At 36.8% G+C, this 17,500-nt stretch overlaps 3 protein-coding genes across 8 annotated transcripts in view; all 3 read right to left on the minus strand.

The window, feature by feature from the left end:
• Window positions 1-5,883, minus strand: part of tanc1b (tetratricopeptide repeat, ankyrin repeat and coiled-coil containing 1b) — a 104,018-nt gene extending 98,135 nt beyond the window's left edge. For both annotated transcript variants that reach the window (XM_028023314.1, XM_028023313.1), the window contains exon 1: window positions 5,746-5,883. The gene's annotated coding sequence lies outside the window, so the exon portion shown is untranslated. The remainder of the gene's footprint in view (window positions 1-5,745) is intronic.
• A 4,921-nt stretch (window positions 5,884-10,804) lies between these two features.
• On the minus strand, window positions 10,805-12,684 carry dap1b (death associated protein 1b). The gene is made up of 4 exons (XM_028024197.1): window positions 12,518-12,684; window positions 11,611-11,692; window positions 11,420-11,486; window positions 10,805-11,307 (listed from the first exon to the last, which is right to left on the minus strand). The coding sequence occupies exons 1-4, from the start codon at window positions 12,585-12,587 to the stop codon at window positions 11,191-11,193; spliced, it is 336 nt and encodes a 111-aa protein (XP_027879998.1). The 5' UTR covers window positions 12,588-12,684; the 3' UTR covers window positions 10,805-11,190.
• Window positions 12,685-15,542: 2,858 nt separating this feature from the next.
• Window positions 15,543-17,500, minus strand: part of pkp4 (plakophilin 4) — an 86,574-nt gene continuing 84,616 nt past the window's right edge. For all 5 annotated transcript variants that reach the window (XM_028022640.1, XM_028022639.1, XM_028022642.1 and 2 more), the window contains one exon: window positions 15,543-16,563. In XM_028022640.1, coding sequence (XP_027878441.1) covers window positions 16,318-16,563 — 246 coding nt within the window. In that variant the 3' untranslated portion in view covers window positions 15,543-16,317. The remainder of the gene's footprint in view (window positions 16,564-17,500) is intronic.

The raw sequence follows: 17,500 nt of genomic DNA on the forward strand, positions 1-17,500 counted from the left end.
AATTCTTCAATTACGTAGAATTTGACAAGCTCCCTTTCTAAATTAATTGAAAACTGAAGAACATCTTTTAAAATCACCAAATATTTTAATGTTTTGGGGGTTTTTTTGGACAGTGTTTTCTCAAATTTCATAAATTTGAACTTCATAGGATTTACTACAACCAAAGCACATTATCCCTGATGAGAAATAACTGTTAGCTATCGAGAAGATTGAGCATTTTTTGGTTGTTTCTCACGCCTAAGACGATAATTAAAAGCTGCCTCAGCTGCAGGAGTGACTAAACCTTTTCATCTGCAAGGTTTACCTCTAGAAAATTTGAAACAAAGCAATCATGACTAAATCACTTTGTTACACCCCATGTAAGAATAAAGAGAGACAAATGACTAAACTGGATTCATTTATTTGTCCTCCTCTTTTCTTCCCATCTTTAACAAACAAAAATGCACAACTTCATTCTTCATCAGCTCGAGAGAATTGATGCCACTACCTTCTTCCATTTCAACATATTAAACTTGATTGCACTAGTACTGATTTGCAGTACACAGTTAATGAAGCTCTGGAGAGAAAAGGAAAAAAACAAAACGATGGACCACTGAAACTTCAGCTAAATTTGACATTTGCCTCCTAGGAACTCTGGTATTTGACCAAGAGTAAAACATTGACAGGAATGTTTTAAAGTCTAAAAGGAGGTTCCAGCAACAAACCATTAATGACATTTTAGGGTTTTTTAGTGAGGACATTATTTATTCACCTCATCGTTCATATCAAGAAAACCTTTTCTATCACCAATCAATTCTTCCTTTATCAGTTAAAATACAATCAAAAACTACAAAAAAATTCTATTTAATAAATCATAAATTAGGTAAAGCTAGCACTGAAAACACTAAACAATACAATGGCTTTATAGCAACATTATTGCAGAAACATAGTTAACTGATGGGACAATCTAATAAAGCCAAATGAGATCTTTTTCATTGATTCATTGTCACATCAAGAGTACATCCAGCTGAGGACAACCATCTTGTTTGCATGCCTTCTTTGTTGATGACTGATTTATTAGTAGCACAGTCACTCATCTTAATTGCCTCCTTCCCACATGCAGAGATTAAGACCAGAGAAGCATTAAAGGAACCAGAGAACACATGTTCTACACAACAGTGACATGTGGAGATGGTAAAATTGTTAACAAAAGAAGGACATGTTCAGTTTTTAAGAGCTTTATCTGCAACAGTCTTCCTAAGAGATCACACATATGTTCTGCAGTTTGTGTGTAGCACACCAGCAAAGGAAGGTACCCATATTCTCTTTAAACTCTATGGATTACAGACCCTAATATGCATCTGCATCCCAAACATGTTTTCACTGAACAAATGACTATATTAATGTAACAAGTGGTTAAATTAACACCACTAATCAGTGCTCTCCTAATCTCCCCTTGTCCATTTCTGGGAGTTTTAGAAAGTCTGAACTGAAGTGTAAATCAGTAGCAGGTGCAACTGAGAGATCCTTCCAAACACAAGTCAGAGGGTAAACATCCACATATGGGGTCTTTGGACGTGTCCATGTTGAACCTTCTTTAAGGTCATCAGGACATTTAATCCTATAGAAGATGGCTCCATCTTTATGATGAACCATCACAAATATCCCAATGTGGAACAAGCCAGCAATTTAATTGCCAGCAAACATTTTCTACCATTCTCGTTTTTAACTTTTTAATAAGTGGCAGAGGGTTTTCTCTGATCATACACACATATGGTAGTGTAGAGATGCTGTTCCTCCACCTGCTGCTGCGCACTGCCAGACAGCTGGTTAAAAGGACTCCAAATCATATCCTAATTTACACTTATCTACTTGTAGACAGTAAAGGAGCACCAGCTCTGTTTTGAAGCTTTGAGCAGGATGTCCATTAAGCATCTGACTTCTTGTATATGTGTGACTGCATAAAAAACAAAACTGCAAAAGGTTTTGCACAATAAACACTTTGAAAATATTACATCTAGCTGGTGTTCACAGAATAGTTTTGCCTGAAGGAAAAGCTTAAGTAAAATAAATGTTTTAGCATTAATAATTGAACTTTTAAGTAAGTTTGAGGAATAATCTTTTTTTTCCAGTTTTCTGAAACAATAGCATAACTTTACACATTCAGGATTTGACATTTTCAGGTTAGACATAATGCCATATTTTTTAGTTATCATACCATAAAATGGGGGCAATCGGTTCAATTCAAAAGCACAACAAAGGCTTCTGTAAGACATTAATATTATTACATAATACTTTTTTCAAAAGGGGCTTGTTTATGATCCTCCATTCCAAAGCTGTGAATACTTTCCTGAGGATCAACATATTTTGCAAACAGAAAACCCAGCATAGCAGACAAGAGAACAAAAACAACCAGTAGGGAATCATCAATTGTGGCTGAAGATTTACAAATAAAAATCAATAAATGATTTGAGTTTGGCTTTGAGGCAAACTGACAGATAATATGTTAAAAGGTACAATGAATAATAATGTGATCACACAAGTTATTTTTCCTATTTAAGTTGAAGGCCATTGTGCTCACTGAAACACTGACTTATAAAGAATTTCAAAGAGTTTTCCTCAGACCGTAGCTCACCAAAGCAAACTGAGATAAAAGTAACATAATTCGTTTAAAGCAGATTAGAGGTGATGCAACATAATGCGTTCCAGAGTAACACTCTTTGCTCCATAAAATACCATACAGTCACATGGCTAGGCAGGAGCAAAGATGTTTGCCCCATCTACAGCAGGAATCTGCATCACTCCACTAAGCGGACAAACTTTTTAAATCTGGACTTTCTGTTTGGGAGAAGCTGTGAAGCTGCCTTTGAAGGACAAAATCATTCAGCAAAATAACAGCAACGACTCAGTATGTACTTTCTGTCGGGTCACTGGTTCCCATAAGTTTCCCTCCTCAGCCATCACAATGCAACTTGGATGCCAGCATCTTTTATTGGCCAGTTGGCTGTGGACCATGGGAACCGGGCTCTGCATAGACTGAGAGGGAAAGACACCCCCGTCTTCCCCCTCTCTTAACAAGATGACTGCTCTGTAAAGCAGGCATCTTCCAACAGACAACTGGGACAAATCAAGCTTTGGCACAAAGGCATGCAAATCCATTCTGATGGTTTCATCATCTGTGTAAAATTAGATGAAATTATACTAGAAAGTTAACACAGCACAGTCACATGATCTGACCACAATGGTTTTCCGTAACATCTTTCCCACCTGTTGAGTTTCTAATGAAAAACAAGCTCTGTCGAGGTAGAAAGACAGGAAGTTGTACAGACAAAAACTTTCATAAATCTGATCAGAGAGAACTGTGAATCAATAAATTTATGAGCTAAAATCAAAGTCAGCTCCCTTCTGATAGGCTCTTTAAAAACGCTGAAACACAACTTTGATTTTTAGAGTACCGGACTGAGTACCACTCGTTATCTGACGACAACCAGAAAACTGCTCCGGTTATATACAGGGAACCTGTCTGTCGTCAAACTTCAATGACTCAGTTTAAGTGGGTGGACAAAATTACTGTACTTTAACCCTCATATAAATCTGGGCTGGCTTCTGCTTTTATAAAATGCCCCATCCAGTCTCAAAATACAGACAGGGATGAGCATCAAACAGGTCAGCACAGTTGGAGGAAGTATAACCAGTGTCTTCAAATATCTCGTCAGTGAGGCATTAAAATTACTATTTCTCTTTATAATAATATGAATCTAACTAAAATGTCTCAATATGATATACTTATATAATTAATAGTTCCTTTAAACTGACACCAAGTTAATGTTTGAGAGCAGTCAGAAGCAGAGCAACTTTGACTTGCTGAATCTTGCCCAGTAATAATGCCAGAATCAGATTAGGGTTGTTGAGCTTTGTGGGAAATACAAACTCTAAAATTTCAGCTCTAATAACGGCTAGATTATCCACCAAATAAAATAACTGTTAATTGCAGCACTAATATTATTATTGCAGCTCTAGTTTTTATTTGAATGAAGCAATCACCATATAATATCTATGATCTCTATTAAATAGCACACTATTAGTTGATGCTTTGATAGAAATTAAAAGTAGGAAATAACAGAAAAGGTTGCATTTTTTTTTGTTATTTTGGTATTTTCCCAAACACATAAAGGCAAAGGGGGAAAACAGCAATTTCAATCACTGGCCAGCTGATTAGAGGATCCCTGCTTTCTTTTAAAATTTGTTCTTATCCTTTGGTACATCTAATATATTTTCCCTTGTATGAACCCAAGCATAGTGTTTCTTGTTATGACTAACCCTCAGTCAAAACAAGCAAAACCTATGATGCATTCATGAGGCATCATAGACTAGGAGGCTGAAGTCTTTGTAGATGTTCTGCTGTCTGGGTTTTTGACTTCTTTTAGAAGAATATTCAATAAACAATGTATGAAACATATATTTTTGTTTCAGTGTACAAAGTACCTTACTATCAGTACATTTGCAGTTTTTGCTCCAACTTTTGGATTTGTGATCTTGCAACTGGTTGTACTGTCGGCCTTGTATTTGCCATTGAAGGTTGCAGTTTAAGGAATTTCTGAATTTCAAAATAATATTCAATCACAAACAGGGTGCTGATGGAGGGCAGTTCAATTGCAGTTCCACTAAATATGTGATGGTTAAAAATTCATTTACAGAGCAACAGCAACATAAACATAACAGTGACACAGAAAATTTATAAGATCAATCAGTGCCAGCTTTTCCAACCAAATGACAAACATTAATAGGTGAGAGTGTCATAGTTTGGAGATGCTTTGCTGCAGCAAAATCTACCCAGCTCAGCATTAAATATTCACTGTAAACTGTATCAGAGGGGGCACGAGGAAAACTAAATAAACAAGTAAATAAAAAATTAAAATTAAGCTAAAGCAGAATGGAAACTGTGCAATAGTAATTACGGTACTCAAATATGCAAGTTAGTCCAATAGATGACTAAGTGAGATTTAAGAAATGTGATGATTCAAGCCAGAGTCAAAGCCCAGATCTTGATCTCCTTAAGGTGTTGTTGCCATGACTTGAAACCGACTAAACACATCTCCAAGTGGAAATAATTAGGAGGGTACGGTGTCCTCACTCTGACTTGACAAGCTCTTTTGAAAGATGAGATTTACTTTAGTTGCTTAAGTTCAACTAAACCACTTTATACATATAAACAAAAATATAATTAAGCCTCACTTTGGAAATATTTTTAATAGAAAACTAAATATTTAGAGGTGTGTCCTCACATTTTTCACACTGTTGTATAAACCACACTCAAACTTATCCAGAGGAATGACCTAATTTAAACTGCGTTCATTAATAAATAATCCAATTAAAGCACTGCTACTTTGAAGACTTGTATGCGCAACGCATTTCTTCATGTTAGCGTCCTAAGTGATGAAACAGCGGTGAAACGCTTTCATTTAGCGCCAGTTTTGGAGTTTGAATGGTGCGTTCGCTGATGTTCAAAGCAAACTCAGCCTCAAAGTTCAGCGAGTTTTATAACTGAAACAAAAAAAACAACGAGAATCTACAGAAACGAGGCAGAAGTATTTAATTGGAGTTACAGTGAGTCAGCTGTCTGCCCTGCTGCATGGCTCCTCAATGGACATGTCTCGGCATTCCTCCTCCTCCTCACAAACTTCCAGCTAAAACGTGACATCTCCCCTGAACTCCTCACACACCCTCCCCGCAACAGTCTGCAAAGTAGCACTTTTAAAGTCTTACCTGGTAAATGTCATGGAGATCACAGTGCTGGAAAAGGGGGGAAAAAAGTTCTCCCGGTTCTTACAGCGTACTTCCACGCGAACTCAGTCCCAGACCCAGTTTGATTCAGCAAGGTAGACTAGGAGCACGCCGGACTCCTCCTTTTCCTACTTTTTCTCCTCCTCTTTTCCCCGGCATGAGGTCATCTGGAGGCAGAGCTCAGTGAACAAAGTCCCCGTCCTCCCTCCTCTCACTGGAAAAGCCTCATGGACATGAAAGGAAGCAGGAGATAAAAGCTGCAGGGTCACAGGAACAGAAATATAGTATATAGTTCACACAAGATTTCCTGAAAAAAAAGGGGGGGGGGATTAAACTGTTATTCACTTTCCTGATCCCAAATAAATGCAAGTTGTAATACAATTTTAGCTAAGTTTGTGCGTGGAAAATTTGTTATATATTGTTTAAAGCTACTCACCATTGTTTCTCTGAAATCAGTCACTTTCTTGATATAGGTAATCATCTAAAAAGCAAGTTATAAAGGTCATTTTTTTTTGTTTATTTTATTATTTTGTGAATGTTGTAAAAAGCAATCATAACTCTAGTGACATCACATAAGGCTGCTGATCAGCTTCCTCCTACACACTTGTGTTTTTCTAGCTGTTTTCTCCCCTTTATTTCCAGTCCATGCCTGTTTTGGTTGTCAGATTTTACTAAGAAAAATGTGGGTATTTGATTTAGTATTTTGAAGTACAACATTTTATAAATATTGTTATACTGCACACCTCAGCTTGTACCTATCATTTACTTTATGTTGCCCGTGAGGTCACTGTCCATATAGCGTCAGGAGATTGTTTTTCAGCATTAGGCACATAATGCAATAAAAAAGTATTTTTTGTTATGAAATCCATATTCAAACTCATGAAAATTCAAATATGTATTTATTCTACTTTTAATTGTTCAGTGAATGGGGTGGGGTGGGGGGGGGGGGGGGGGGGGGGGGGGAATAGATGGGACAATGTTTTTAATGTTTGGTGTTCAGAGGAACCACCGCCTCCTACAGTTCCAGTATATAATAGCTGCAGGCTTCAAAGAATTAGAGCAACCAAATTAAAATGTCTGCTTATCCATATTTTACCTGAAAAACCTTTTAGTCAGTGTAACAGTTTACATTTTACAACCAGAGCGTATGTTTTAAAATAATACCTTCTTTTTCATTACTGGTTTATTATAAAAGTATCACATCACAAAATATACATTGGTGACATCATAAAGGCAAAAAGCAGCTGAAGCAAAAAGCAGAGATCGTCTGAGTATGTTTTGATCATTTCATTTTCTTTAATGAATGTTTTCAATATCCATTTTTCAACACATGTTCTTGTTCAAGCTCTTAGGAATTTTTATTTATGTCATTATTTTTTATGCTTTTGTTTAACCATATTTGTTTTACAATAATAAAAGGTATTTGACAAGATTGACCCTGATGTGAAGTGAAGAAACTGTGTCTTTCACGTGAAACTGTACAATAGCCGTAATCAGTTGCTCATCTTGAAATATGGAAAAATTCTGTTATTCTTTCCCTCCCTCAACAGTTTATATGTGGTTATTAGTTTCCATATGAAAAGAACATTTAAATATTATTTTCTACTTATCTGCTTTTGACCAATAAGGATAAAATCAGTTGTATTTCAAAGACTTTATGATGAGAGCTTTCAAACAGCACAATATACAGTACAATGGACCATTGGAAATTTTTTTTAACAAATGTACAGTTTTATGTGTTTTAAACACAATAATAAAACACATGCAATGTGTTGGTGGGCAGATTTCTTCACCAAAAGACCTTTGATGATCACAACAGTGGTAAATATGCACAGAAATCAACCAGATAGAAAAACTGTAACTGGGTTATACAGTTATGGAAAGTGAACAGTTTACGTTCTGCGGGCAATCGTCATTTTGTTCAGCTTTTCTATCCAGAGCGGTTCATAATATGGCTTTGGGACTCATCTGAGTCAAGCTTTGACTCAAAGATTTAAGTCTGAAGCCCTGGAACTCAAATATAGCTTCACTTGCATAGGTTCATTTTGTTTCCACAGGCCCCTTAGGTAGCTTGATTTTTGTGTGATCTGTGATCAAGCCAAATAAACAAAAAGCAGAGATTTGCTTCTTATTTTTTTTCCTTCAGAGTCCTGTGGGACTCTTATAAGAGCTTATAAAAGCTTGGAATCAAAACAAAAAAAACATTTTTTTGTTTTTTCTAAAAATATGTTTTAGAAAAACAACATATTTTGCTAAATGTTGTGGTGAAATCTTTACTTCTTTGAAAAATATATCATAGATCATAGCAAAGAAAATCTGTTAAAAAACAAAAATACCCACGGTTTGCATATGAACAATATCTTCAAACACATCTGTTTTTCATTTATACATTGAAAAAATGTGTAGTCATGCCACAACAAATAAAATATATAATGGTATAGTAATTAATCATGCAATGTATGCTCACATAATATTTATATATGAGGCCTATATGAATATAAGAATTTACCAGGAAAAAATGGCCCTAGATCAAATTGTGCTTATTTCGATGGGTCATTGATTGAGAGGCCATGAGTCCATTGTAGGTCAGACAATCATGCACACACACACACACACACACACACACACACACACGCACACACGCCACCATACACACACACACACACACTCACACTATGAAGGGCAACTTACAGAGACCAGTTAATGTACCAGTCACCATTTTGGACTATGTGATGAGCCTATAGTACAGGGAGAACAGGCATGTTTTATGTGAAACCTTCGTATTGCACTGCAGCATAGCTAACTAATGCAGCCCAACTTCTTACATTTACTCTATCCTTTCAAGACTTTCAAGCACACAATAATACAATACAACCTTCCTTAGGGAACACATTGCTTCTGTGTTTGAAAAAGAATGTATTGCTAACAGTAGTTAGTTTGTCACTGAAGATCTTCCCATTGTTTTTTTTTAAAATGGAATATTATAATTTTGGATGTAGCTAGTATAGATTCAGTATCTCCAGGTGGATCTGAATCTTTTCAACCAACCTATTCTTTTTGCTCTTGATTGCATTAACAGTTAATGCTCAAATTAACTGTTAATGCAATGGACTGTAACAATATGCTCGATTGTCATACCAAGTCTAAGAAAGATGTAAAATTAGCTGTTACTTTTGTGAATGTATATAGGAGTGTTTAAAAAAGAGCATTATTGCCTGACGTGTGAACAACCAAGGTGTCTCTGTAAATCCACCCATGCTGTTCTGTCCTGGTATATGGTGCCCTCTGGAGGTAATATAATTGTATTCAATTTGAAAGAATGATGGGAATATGTCAGCATCATATTTTTCTCTCTATCATCCCTTGTGACAAAGCCACCACAGGGGGGGGTAGGGGGGTTCTCTGCCGTGCCGATGCTAGTTCCAGGGCCCCTCATGGGCCCTCACTGGCAGTGAAATGCCCCGTGCCTGCAGGTCAGGGGACCACCGGCTGCTCTGACTCCTCAAACAGACCTGAGGAGGTCTCTCAACTTTGCACACAGATGGCATCAAAGGCATGTACGAACAGCATGAAGGTCACAGAGGGTTCTGATGTCAGCACATTGTGTTCACCAGGCGACTGTTGGGTTTGTTCCCAGCAAACAAATGAGCAGATATTGTTTGTGGATCTGTTCACAGAAACAGAAATGAGACACAGACTTCACAAACACATTTTGGGGTTGTGTTTTGATGAGCTAATGTACTTTCAAACTTACAAGGTTTTAACTAATCCTGTCACATAGAGCTGCAAAAATGAGTGTCGCCAAAAAGAGTCCTACAGGTTTCTTATAAAAGCTTGGAATCAAAACAAAAAGGTATTTTTTTTATTACATTTATTATACAAGAGGTGGGATTACACTACAGATAGGTTTACAGTTCATAGTAGAGCCACACAACCATCCACAAACACACTGAATGAGAAGATGCAACCTAACATGCCAAACAGAATATAATTCTTAGAGTTGTAGAACAAATTTTATGGTGTGATTTTTTTTTTCTTCTGATTTGCCACTAAAAAGTGGTTCTGATGCAAAACTGACAGTCAAATAAATTTTCTTGAATAGAACTGAACATGAAAACAATCAGATAGCAATCAGATTTTGTTGTGGTAAAAATCAGAAACATCATTCTGTATCTCCCCATTTTTTCATGGTCTGTTTAAGACCCTTTCTTTGGGATCTATGCCCCCCACCCCAATACTTCAGAAATGACTTATTTTACTTAGCCTTAAAGCAAATGGCTTAAGCGCAAATTCAAAGCATCCTTTTGTATAGCATTTTAAAAATTCCTTAAACTTTACACTCTTTGTCCTTGTAAATCATAAAATTGAATGATCTGGCTAGCTGTCACATGTCAATATGTTTAAAAGATCAAAACTTCCAAGTCTTGCATTTTTGCGAATCAGTTATTCCATGAGCCTCTGCAACAATAGCTAAACAGTTCTAATCCAAATATTTTTTGCAGATTTCGCATGGAAGGTAAAATCTGAACATATTTTATATTTTTTCTTTGTGTCCACTTGACTATAGTTAATCCCTAATTTTATATTTAACCAGGAAAGTCCCACTGATATGAAAAAACCTCTTTTTCTTAGATCTGGTCAAGAAATGGCAAAAGTCAACTGTCCTCTCAGATTCCCTCTTGCTAAAACTAAGCTAGCCTGTTAAAAATCTTCGACAGCATTTTCTGCAACACATTTATTTTTTAGAAACCTGCATGATTTACTTGTCAGATGTATTGCCCAGGTTCATGAACATAAACAAAGAACTAAACTTCCATTTGACATCGAATATAGTGTTCTCCACTCAGATTACTGGCTTATGCTGAGCTGATCCAGTCATTTCAATTCCAAGTGTTGGAGCAAACATGCACGATACTTGTAGGGTACAGGGTTAGACGTAATGTATGCATTTTGTTGTCGGTCCCAGCTTAGAAATTGTATTTTGGCTCCATCTAGTGGTCATCTTGACTCAATGCAAATTGCACACGAAAGACAAAAAAAATCAAACTGTGATAGCATATTTATTTTTTTTTTTTTATACAAATCTACAATGAAGAGATATACATAGAAAGCCTATAAACAAAAGAGAAGGCTTTTTAAGCTTCACTACATGCCTCTAATCCATTAATCAACTTACTTTAACCCATTTCCCATGCATTTCCCCACAATAAGTTCTCAAGCAAAACTATGGCATTTTCAAAAAGATAGAAAAAATGCTGATCATCATGATTCTTCTTCAAAAGCTTAGCACAAAAGGAAAGTTATTTTTCTTCTTAACGGTAAACAGCTTAAATCAGCACCTCACAGAAAACCTGCCATTTCCCCTCAAGAGTTTAACGTTTGACAACAGACTGAACACAACAGACTCTGGGGTATTCTTAGGCAAATTCAAAACTTCCTGGGCTGCTGGATGCAGAAGTTCCGGGGGCAGTGAGACCTTTCCACAGCAGGGCGCACCTTGCTGTGCCTCACGCTCACAGGGGTCTCTGGAAAGTCATGACTCAGCTGTAAAATATCAAGCAGGGGTTTTATAGTTAGCAACTATGGAAATCTAGATGAAGTTAAATTTAATTAAGCAAGCCAAAGAAATAGATTCGTTTTCTCTTTTTTTTTTAACCTTGTCAAGAGTCCCAGTCAGAAGAAGCCCAACTTGTTGCATCCTGTTGGAGGTGGCAAGAGACCGGCTGCACAGGTTTGAAAAAAGAAAAGAAGCACAAACAATATTCACTTAATTAGCCAAGGCTTCTTAATTTAGTCAGGGTGGTGGCGTGTTCAGTGAATTGACGGTTGTATCTGAGTTTATCAGACCTCTTTGTCTCTTTCTCAGGAGTCCCATGGGCAGATCCATCCTCCAGGGTTTTCTTGGCAACTCGTTTTCCTCCTGCCTTCACTAACGACGATAAAATATAAAAGGGGTGTTTATTTCAAATCTCACTTTATGCATTAGATATATAAATAAATGTAACTTTTTTTAAATGTGAAAATCGTAAGGTATTCTGCTGCATTACTTGAAAGTTTGAAAGGAAGAATGAGTTTTAAGACAGTGGGCGGGGCTAAGATGGATACAGAGGAACCAATTGGTTTGCAATAAGGTTTTCGCAAGGTGAGTATTTGACGAGCCCACAATCATTTCGAGAAGGACTGCAGCAAATTAAAAAAATATATGTATTGAATAATTTGTTTTATCTGAGATGAACTAAACTGTTTTTAGTTAATGGATTTCTGAAGTATTGTGTATTTCAATATGTTTGTGTATTTAAATATTTGCACAGGTTTTATTTTAGCTGCATGTTATACAAATAAATGAGTAAAGTTATATTTTGGATTTTGGCAGATTTGCCCCTCGATGCTTTACTGAGCATTAGAAACTAAGCTGCTCAGTAAACTGATTAACACCTTGTGTGCAAACTGCGCCTGCAGGAGCGGAGTTGTCACGTTTTTACGCCACAAGGCCTGCCTTTAAAAGGAAAAAACATCCGCCAACATCCGGACGCTTTTCAGAAAAACGTCTTGCAGAGAGGTAGACGAATAATAATGCAACCCAACAAACATGAAAACCAGAAATATTTCAAACCGCAGCAGCAAGGCCGAGCTAGGGTTTGTTTTTCTGCATGACTGTGTATCTGGGTCAAACGGCACAAGAACAAAAAAGCTTTGATTAAAACTAAAACAACAGAACAAACACCTATAAAAGTTGATGTGAACACATGTTTACCTGCTGGTGGGTGCCCAGCTTTGAGCAGACGAGCCTCTTTTGCTCCAGATTTGGAGAGTTGTTGCACCATTTTGTGGAAAGTTTCCGCAGCGCAGAGAAGATCCGCAGCAAACTGCTGTGAACGCCCACTCGCTTGTTTTTATGCTCAAACGCGGAGGAGCGACCCGCAGAAACTGCAGGAAACCACAGACACGCCCATCATTTCAAGCTTTCTCTGTCTCCCTCTTTTTAAAAAACAAACAGATGTTGAAACTATTTAAGAAGAAATGAAACCAGAAGTAGCTGTTCTCAAACACTCAACCAGTTTGTTCCACTCTTTGTTAATAACGTGTAGTTTTATTTCAAAAGTCGCTTTCCTCTCATCTTAAGTGTTTTTCCTCTCAGTGATATGCTCTAGACATTATGCATAGACCATCAAAGTTGTGGCATTTTCTAATGAGCCCATAGAAAAGTAATCTTATTTGGAAAGGTTCCCTTTGTTCATCTTCTGACTTTTCCACACATATAATTAAAATGTCCATTTGACATATTTCATTTAGATCTGAAACCTTATGAAATGAGAGGCAACTTAGTAGTAAGAAATGGCAATTTCACCATTTTTCTTTGGTCTCTTACCCACAAACCAGGTTCAGTTCCAAGCTATTTATATGTGCTGGACTAATATTCTATAAAATAAGAAGTGTGAGTTATTAAATATTTATTGAATTCATGAAGCTAACATGGGGGCTGAATTTGTTCATTGTTGGCATTTAGACGGCAGTGACTTCCAAAATCAAGAACATTCCAACTAAAAGGTTTGACTCAATTTAAAAAAGTGTATTTTACTTGAGTTGTTTTGTTTTCGATTGTAAAGTTATACATAATTTTGAAACTTCTTTTTATTTTACAAGTAAGCACTTGAAAATTTTCAGCTTTCACCTTGGTACCCATAAAGTCTAGTGGAACCATTTTCTTTAAGTGGTCACCTAATAAGTTTATGGAATTCAACTCAATAGGAATCCGACTGTTTTCTTCTGGTACCAATTTCAATTCCACTTGATGTCAGTAATGTATATTCACTGTGGCTGCCTAAAAACATGCATAAAAGAGGAAAAAGGAGGCAGTCCTGGAAAAAAACATCCAGTAATTTTATGAAGCACTCAAGTCTATTGATTTTTCCTAGAATTTTCTTTGAAACAGGTTTTGGTCTGTCTAACTTATATTGTTTTCTTCTTTTTTTATTTAACAAAGGATGCTTCAGTGTTCACGTGGGGCTTGATCTGATGAAAGACCATAAACGACAATGTCGTAGTGTATCTCACTTCATTGCATCGATATTAAATCGTATAAGATAAGTTTTATTAGATGTAGTTATATATGAAATTCCTCGCTCATGTCACTCCATTTCTCTGAAGAAGCTAAACTGAAAGCATCAGTTGGACATGAGCAAGTTGTTAGAAAGAGACCTGCAAGTGGATAAATTTCTTTTTGGTAGAGTACAAATAGAACCTTACGTGTTTTATCATGCAAAGTCATAATTCCCTTCAGCTCACATTTCTTTCAGCCACACCTTTTCCAGAGCATCTGTCTGCCCTCATTAATCAGGCAGCTGATCAAAAGCAATGCTAAAGAAAGTTCCTCTTCATTTGAAGCAATCTGAAAAAAAAAAACCAACAACAACAAAAAAAAACAGCCGATACCAAAGAGCAAATACAAAAAACCTTAAATGGAGCAAGGGGGAAAGCTGGTGTAAAAATTTGTATCAACAAAATTTTTATATGGACAAATCCCTGCTTTTGTCAAATAAAGTGAACAATTTGTTTTCTATTTGCAGTCATGATGAGCTCCAAATGTTTCCCAGGTTCAGTCAATTGCTTTGTTGGTATTGCACAATATGAACATAGATCAGGGGAAGATTAAGAACATTAGACAGGACATGGAAACTAAAACAAGTATATTTCATAGAAAAATACATGAAAAATTTAGATTGTCAGGTAAAAAAAGACAAGAATAAACAGGCATGAAACACATCTAGGGACACATTGTGGTTTTATAGGATAGTTCTTTGAGTCTTTGAAGGAGCACAGTAGCGATTAACATAAAGTGATGCATGTAGAAATAATGAATTTCCAAGTGATGAAGTTAAGGAGAATACACCTTTGTTACACTGCTAAAGTATTTTCCATTAATATGCTCTCTTTTCCTTGCACAGCTTTTAAATTGTCTTGTTCGAGGAGGTAAATGACAGGTTTGTGTTATTGTAGAAAAGCAACAATCAGATTTTCTAAACATTTTCTATTTTTACTTTCCAGACGTTTAACATGCAAGATGTGTCGTTTGAAGAGAAACTGGCCCAGAGCATCACAGATCCTCACAGATCCTCTGCCATAACAAAAAAATGCTTTCCCACTAAATCAAGTTGGTTTGTTGCTTTTAAAGCTCAATATTAGCCTCGTCTGACCAAAGAACCCAGCTCCAGTTAAAAGTCTAAACAGTTTAGTAAACTATGTACATTTACATTTGTTATGGTAGAATGGGAACATCCCAAGCAACTGTTAGACATACAATAGGCTTACATTGGTTGCTATGGAGACTTAATGACCTCAAGATGCCACGTTTTGCTGCTGAGATTATCTGTCTGAAATAAAATATGAATTAGTGCTTTTAAAGCATCTTTAGCAGGGCTGCACAATATGTCCTACACTGTGCCCATGATGATAATATTGACATCATGAAGGTATATTTTAAACTTAAAACTTGCAGATATTTTCACCAATAAGCCACCACTCATGAGCATAATCCAGCCTTGTGGTTTAAAAAGCAATGATTTAAGTATATAATTTTTTTAATAATGCCTTTGTACAGGTGTAGGCTCAATGTTGGGTTGGGTTTAGAGTACATAAAGCATCAGGAGCTTGACAGATGGTTCAAAGCCTCATTCATTCACCCACTCCTGTGCAAACATGAACTGAAACTCTCAGACTGTAGGAGAGCACGGCCCTCAGGTCTCTCTGAACACTTAGAATAAAGAGAATCACACAACTAGTTTAAAAAACAAAAATGACCTTTTATTTTGTTAACATAATTGTTACGATGCCATCTTTTTCCACATATCTGTATATTTATATATCTTTAGAACATGGCACAAGTTGTTTAGTCTTTTAACCAGTGCTAATGTGTAAACCAAAGTAATGTTGATTTTTGTCTGTATTTACAATAAAATCAAAGAAATGTACAAGACTTCATTGCATTACACAGTTTCGACATTAAGTACAGATAAACTTTAATCCCTCTGTACAATCTAACATCATTAGTTAATTAGTCTTTTTTTAAATTTTATTTCTTTACAAATGAGTTCATGATCCGTTTTGGCTTCAGCACATACATTTTCCCCCCACATCTTGACTCGTACCGCGGACCCTCGCTAACATGACTCACACCTTCAACTATGCTCTCACACTTATGAGTTCCTTGAAGAAATTAAAGCTAATATCTACACACGACATGACACACGTCTTCTCACGATAGTGTCCTGGACTCTCCCTCGATGTCCCCCCCCTGCCATGATTCCATCTTATTCTTGAAATGAAAAATAATCTTTAAAAACATTCCATGATTTCCCTCTTTGGCACACATCCCGTCTTTCCATCTGCTGAACTCACCTCTCCATACAAGCACCATCCACTTTAAAACAAACACACTCATAAACCCAAGTTCATGAAAGAAGTTTCCTGTGTTGTTCCTTGCCTCTGCTGCAGGGCGAAAGAAGAAATCAGTCTGGAAAAATGTTCTCGGATTGTACAGCTGATCCATCTCCAGACTTATACCCAGGAGTCAGGAGAACCTGGGTACTGTTCTGCCCTGTAGGAAGGCCTCCGTGTGCTAGCATAGTAGTCCACATAGTTAGAGGTGGATTTCAGTCCATGAGGCTGGGAACTGTAATCTGCTGTAGGAGGGTAGGTGATTACTTCTTCTAAATACGCATCGTCATAGCCGTGAGGATGCTGCAGGTACATCCTGTATGTGTCGTAATTCCTTCGACTTGGCTCTTCTGTATAATACACAGGCTGCAAGAAAAGAGGCAGGAAGGCCTTGTGTTAATTCATTCTAAGGATTTGTATTAAGTCAATGTGTTACTGAAGTTTTTCTAAATTCCTTGATTTAATGTAGTTTTCACAGTTAGAAACCCATCACCAAATCTAAGACCACGTTATGGTTTCCAAGAACTCCAGGAACATCTCCAAGGGGATTCTGCTGGCAGCAGACAGGGGAGACTTTACCCCTTGCATTTACTTTTATCTTTACCATTCTTAGAGATCTTTTGGTATTGTGTGAATCAGGTCATGTCATAAATGCCTAATCTTTCCAGAGGAGATGCTCAAGGCTGTATTCTTGGCCCTAGTGGGTTTTTTTTTACTTAATGTACATATGCTTGGATAGACTCCAAGGTGTCCATCATAATGACTGTTATCATTTTTATACTGATGATATCCAACTGTTCTGTTCATTAGTGAGGTCTCAGAGTCATAAATTGTTGATGTTGCTGTTAATATTATGGAGATTGATATAGATACCAGCAGCCCACTGGCAAAAATGCTGAGATAAAATATTTGCAGAGTTGCCAGCCCAAAATAGACTTGGTTTGGATGCTTTGGCGTGAGGCCAGAATAGCCTGTCATCACACAACACACACTTCATTGATAAGCTAGCCACAACGATACGGTCACACAAGCTTTGTGCATGCTCAGAACAGTTAAGGAACACAAACACATCATGATGAGTACACTGTGTTTCTGATGTACTGTCTGAAGAACCCACAGGAACCCTGTTTACTTTGTTAATATCATGCTGTGGGCTGGGTCTAATGTGAATGTGACATTGTGCTGGAGTCAGCAGCCTACAGATTATGAAAATGCAAATATTATCTTACTTAAGCATTCTAAAATGCAAGTAAGTTATTTTTTCATTTTTAAATAGAATAAAGCATTATGGAAGCCAGAATCC

This window comes from Xiphophorus couchianus, chromosome 7 (genome assembly GCF_001444195.1).
Source record: "Xiphophorus couchianus chromosome 7, X_couchianus-1.0, whole genome shotgun sequence".
In the NCBI taxonomy this organism is placed as follows: Eukaryota; Metazoa; Chordata; class Actinopteri; order Cyprinodontiformes; family Poeciliidae; genus Xiphophorus; species Xiphophorus couchianus.

Bases quoted from the DNA above. Each gene is read 5' to 3' on its own strand.
- dap1b (XM_028024197.1), bottom strand. From the start codon at position 12,587: ATGGTGCAACAACTCTCCAAATCTGGAGCAAAAGAGGCTCGTCTGCTC. The intron at 11,693-12,517 runs GTAAACATGTGT...TATCGTCGTTAG, and splicing joins AGCTGGGCACCCACCAGCAG to TGAAGGCAGGAGGAAAACGA. The intron at 11,308-11,419 runs GTTAAAAAAAAA...GATATTTTACAG, and splicing joins TGACTGGGACTCTTGACAAG to CTGAGTCATGACTTTCCAGA.